The following is a 3,965-nucleotide window of genomic DNA, read 5'->3' on the forward strand; positions in this document are numbered from 1 at the left end:
AGGATCCTTTTGAAAGTGGTCCATTTTTAAAAACCGTTTTCAAACGTTCGTGGATGCGTCATGATTCCCGCAACAAACTCTTCCAACATTAAAAGACTTTGTGATGGTTTTGGAGATATACAAAAATTTGAATAATCTGGTTAGTGAGCCTACTCTTTACTTCATATACATCACCATCGTGTTTTAAGAGCAAGGGTTCAAAAACTAGAAGCTAAGCAAGCATATAACAATGGTTAGAGGTTGATCTTTCTGCTTTCGCTTTTTTTATAATTTGAATATGTTTAGATGTGCTTGTTTGACATATTTACATTTATTGAATTTTTAGTATAAATATGTTTCACAACAAATATGGGTTTCACAAATTTGTGTTCACTAGCTAAATAAGAATTATGTTTATGTTATTTAAATAACCTTAATATTTATTTATCATATTTAAATTAATATATAAATATACTTTGAATAATGCTTGAAAAAATTGAACTTTTGGTGAAAATTGACTCGTTAATGAAATACTTTAAATTGTTGTGAGTAGAAATCATCTAGCCAATAATTAATTTAGAAAAATTTTAGTGTGTATTATGTTTAGGAGCCATTAACTAGTCTAACTTCTTGAGAACAACCTACCAATGAAATAAGATCAAATCTATGTTCAATTTATACATTTTTGAGTAGTTAAAATATGATTTAAGATGTAACTTAATAATTGGATTTTAATATTTGTATAGTTTATAGTTGTCAAAGTGGTTCACTCAATCCATCATGAGTTGGTTACTTAGTGAGTCAATTTAGTCCGACTTATTTATCAGTGAGTTCAAAAAATTTAAACCTGACCCAACTCACCATGGGTTGATGAGTTAAACAAATTGATTCACTTAATTACAATTTGATTCACTTAATTACAAATTTTTTGTTCTTCAATCCCAAAATAATTACAATTTTTTTCTAATACCTTTAGATATATGAAAAAATTTAGGATTTTCATTTTTTAATATAATTTAATTTTTAGAATTTATGCATGAGTTGGTGAGTCAACTCAACTCACAACAGATTCAATCTAAGTAAATCGAAATTCTCTTCAATCAGGTTTAGTTTTTACCTGTGCCAAAATTTATAACTTTTTTAACTATTAAATCCGATTTGAACTCATGGTAAACCAAGTTAGTTCGCATACTTTATCTCATTTTAACAACTCTAATAAAGTTTAACTTTTGGAGTATAATGATGTGTTGATTTTAAATTATGAATTTTTTATGTAGTTAATTTGGAATTAATTTAGTATTGTATCCAAATGTATAGGATACATTTTATTGGGTAATAATATTGCATGTTATAAACTGTTATAAATATTAGAAATTATAGTTGTGGGTTTTACACTTCGAATTATATCATGATCCATTGGAAAAGTTAAAGTACTAATTGTTTTTTTTTTAATTTTAGAGAATGATTAAATATTAATTTAAGTAGTTGCTTATTTAATAAATTTTAACTGATGATAGAGAGGCTTATACTATATGTACCAGTAGGGACCGGGCACCAAACAGACCGGACGTCCACGTAGCCGCAATGGTCCAAACACGCTACCCTTCTGCTCATCATCAGGAAGGGTCGGGCGTGGTAGGCCGAACGCCCGTATGTCCACGATTACGCAACCTTACCGCTTGCCATCCGTAGAAACAACAACTCGTATGAAGCCGGCCGGTCATATCGCCAACCAACCAGGTCGCCCATATGGGCCAGCCGGTCGTAAGACCAAACTTCGCGAGACCGGCCAGCCACATCACTAATTAACCAGGTTTAAGGTAAGTAGTGGTTAAAAGCTATTGGGCTGAATTTTGGCCGTGATTAACTTTTCACTAATCCCAAGCCCATGGCGAAAACTATAAATACAGATCCAGGGTGAGTGTTAGATAGGTTGCATTTACTGCACATTTATTACTGTTCTATCGAAAAAGCCATAGCTCTCAAACTGACTTTGGCATCGGAGAATCTTTCGCAGGTCTCCCACCCGCGCGTAGAGGAGAAAATCGAGAAGTAAGGATTGAGAACCGGACATTCGAGATAGTAGAAGAGGAGGCCGTGGAGGCATTGGACGACTCACCCCCCACAACCGAAACATTTGGCGTCCACCGTGAGGCGAGTAGCTGTTTAAACCCAATGGTGACCACGAGAAACATGAGCATGGACGACCCGATTGAGATGATCAGGATGTTACAACAGAAGATGGACGAGATGCAACAGCGCCATGAAGACGAACTCGCGGCCGTCAAGGCCGATTGTGAGGCCCGGATAGCCCGGGAGATCGCTAGAAAGGGAGGTGAGGACGAGCGGGCAAAGGAAAAGGGAAAGGCCGCCGCAGAGGATCACTCTGAACACAATAGCGGACGCGACAAAACCTGGAAACCAACGGAGTCCGAGGCCGAAGGGAGTAAGGCCAAATCAATACATGCGAAGAGCGTCGCGGAAGATAGACGGATGGTGGTGAAGCCCGAGCCTTCATCCACACTCTTGCTCCCCTTTGCCCAAAACATCATGGATGTCCAGATTTCGGAACAATTCATTGCGCCGCAATTCAAGATGTATGACGGGACCACGGATCCCGAGGCCCACATCAAGACTTTCTCGAACGCAATGGCGTTCAGAACAGGCAACGACACCATCTGGTGTCGGGCGTTTTCATTATCATTGGAGGACGAAGCACTTGAATGCTTCAACTCTCTTCCCCCCAATTCCATAGAGAACTTCGCTGGCTTAAAACGCCTGTTCAACCCGCAGTTCGCCGCCAACAGCACGCAGGACCTGACCGTGTTCGAGCTGGTCACCCTGAAGCAGGGCAAGGAAGAAACGCTGAGAGCGTTTATGGACCGTTATCAAAAGGCCGTCCGACGAGTGAAGACATTGAGCCCGGAGCTCGCCCTCTATTACATCCTCCCCGCCCTTAAGCCTAGACCGTTTAAAGATAGCATCTGCCGACGGGCTCCCAAAACTATGGAAGAGTTGAGGGAGCGTGCGGCGGACGAGATTAGGGTGGAAGAGATGAAGTTGTCATACAAGAAGGAGATTCAGGAGCTTAGGGGGGAACGGGCGGACGCGGGAAAGCCGGGCACTTTGACAGGAAAGCCGGGCGGCTTCAAACAAAAGGAACCTCGGTGAGGACCCCACTTCTAGCAGTACACCCCCCTGAACGCCCCCAGGGAGAAGATCCTCCGGGAGGCGCTAAGCGCGGACTTGCTTCCCGAACCCATGAAGCGGCCTACTCCGTCAGGCACGGACAGGAGCAAACACTACGCCTACCACAAGAAGATGGGTCATACCACCGAAGAGTGTGTGACCCTAAAGGATAAAATTGAAGAGTTGATCCGGGCGAGGCAGCTCAAGAAGTACATTTGGGTTTACCGCCCTCAGGCACCCGCGGAGCGGCCCGCCCCGCGACAGACATACAGGCCCGACAGGTCTAGGAATGATCGAGCTGATCGCCCCCGCTCGAAGCGACGACGAAGCAGAAGTCGCAGTAGAAGCCACGAACGTCCCTTGCGTCACGTGCGGGCCCTGCAGTCCGTGCACTCGGTGGACAAGCCCCGCCGCACGATGCTGCCCATCACGTTCTCGGATGACGACTTCCACGCCTCCGACCCCGACCAGGATGATCCGATGGTCATAACGACAGAGATCGCCAAGTACGGCGTCAGCAAAGTCTTGGTCGATCAGGGGAGTTCGATGAACATCCTCTACTGGAAAACTTTCCAGTAGATGGATATATCGGAGGACCTTATCGTCCCTTACAACGGGCAGATAGTGGGCTTCGCGGGGGAGAGGGTGGACACTAGAGGCTATGTAGAGTTGCGTACAAAATTGGGGACCGGGCGGTCCAGCGAGGAAAAGAGGGTCCGATATTTGCTGGTGAAAGCAAATACCTCATACAATGTACTGCTGGGCCGGCTGTGCCTTAATGCGTTCGGAGCGATCGT

General features: G+C 43.7%; 1 protein-coding gene across 1 annotated transcript; it reads left to right on the forward strand.

Moving 5' to 3' along the window:
* Positions 1–3,240: 3,240 nt before the first annotated feature.
* Positions 3,241–3,747, forward strand: LOC108332776 (uncharacterized). The gene has a single exon (XM_017568082.1). The coding sequence runs from the start codon at positions 3,241–3,243 to the stop codon at positions 3,745–3,747; it is 507 nt and encodes a 168-aa protein (XP_017423571.1).
* The last annotated feature ends 218 nt before the right edge of the window (positions 3,748–3,965 follow it).

This window comes from Vigna angularis, chromosome 11 (assembly GCF_016808095.1).
Source record: "Vigna angularis cultivar LongXiaoDou No.4 chromosome 11, ASM1680809v1, whole genome shotgun sequence".
NCBI lineage: Eukaryota > Viridiplantae > Streptophyta > Magnoliopsida > Fabales > Fabaceae > Vigna > Vigna angularis.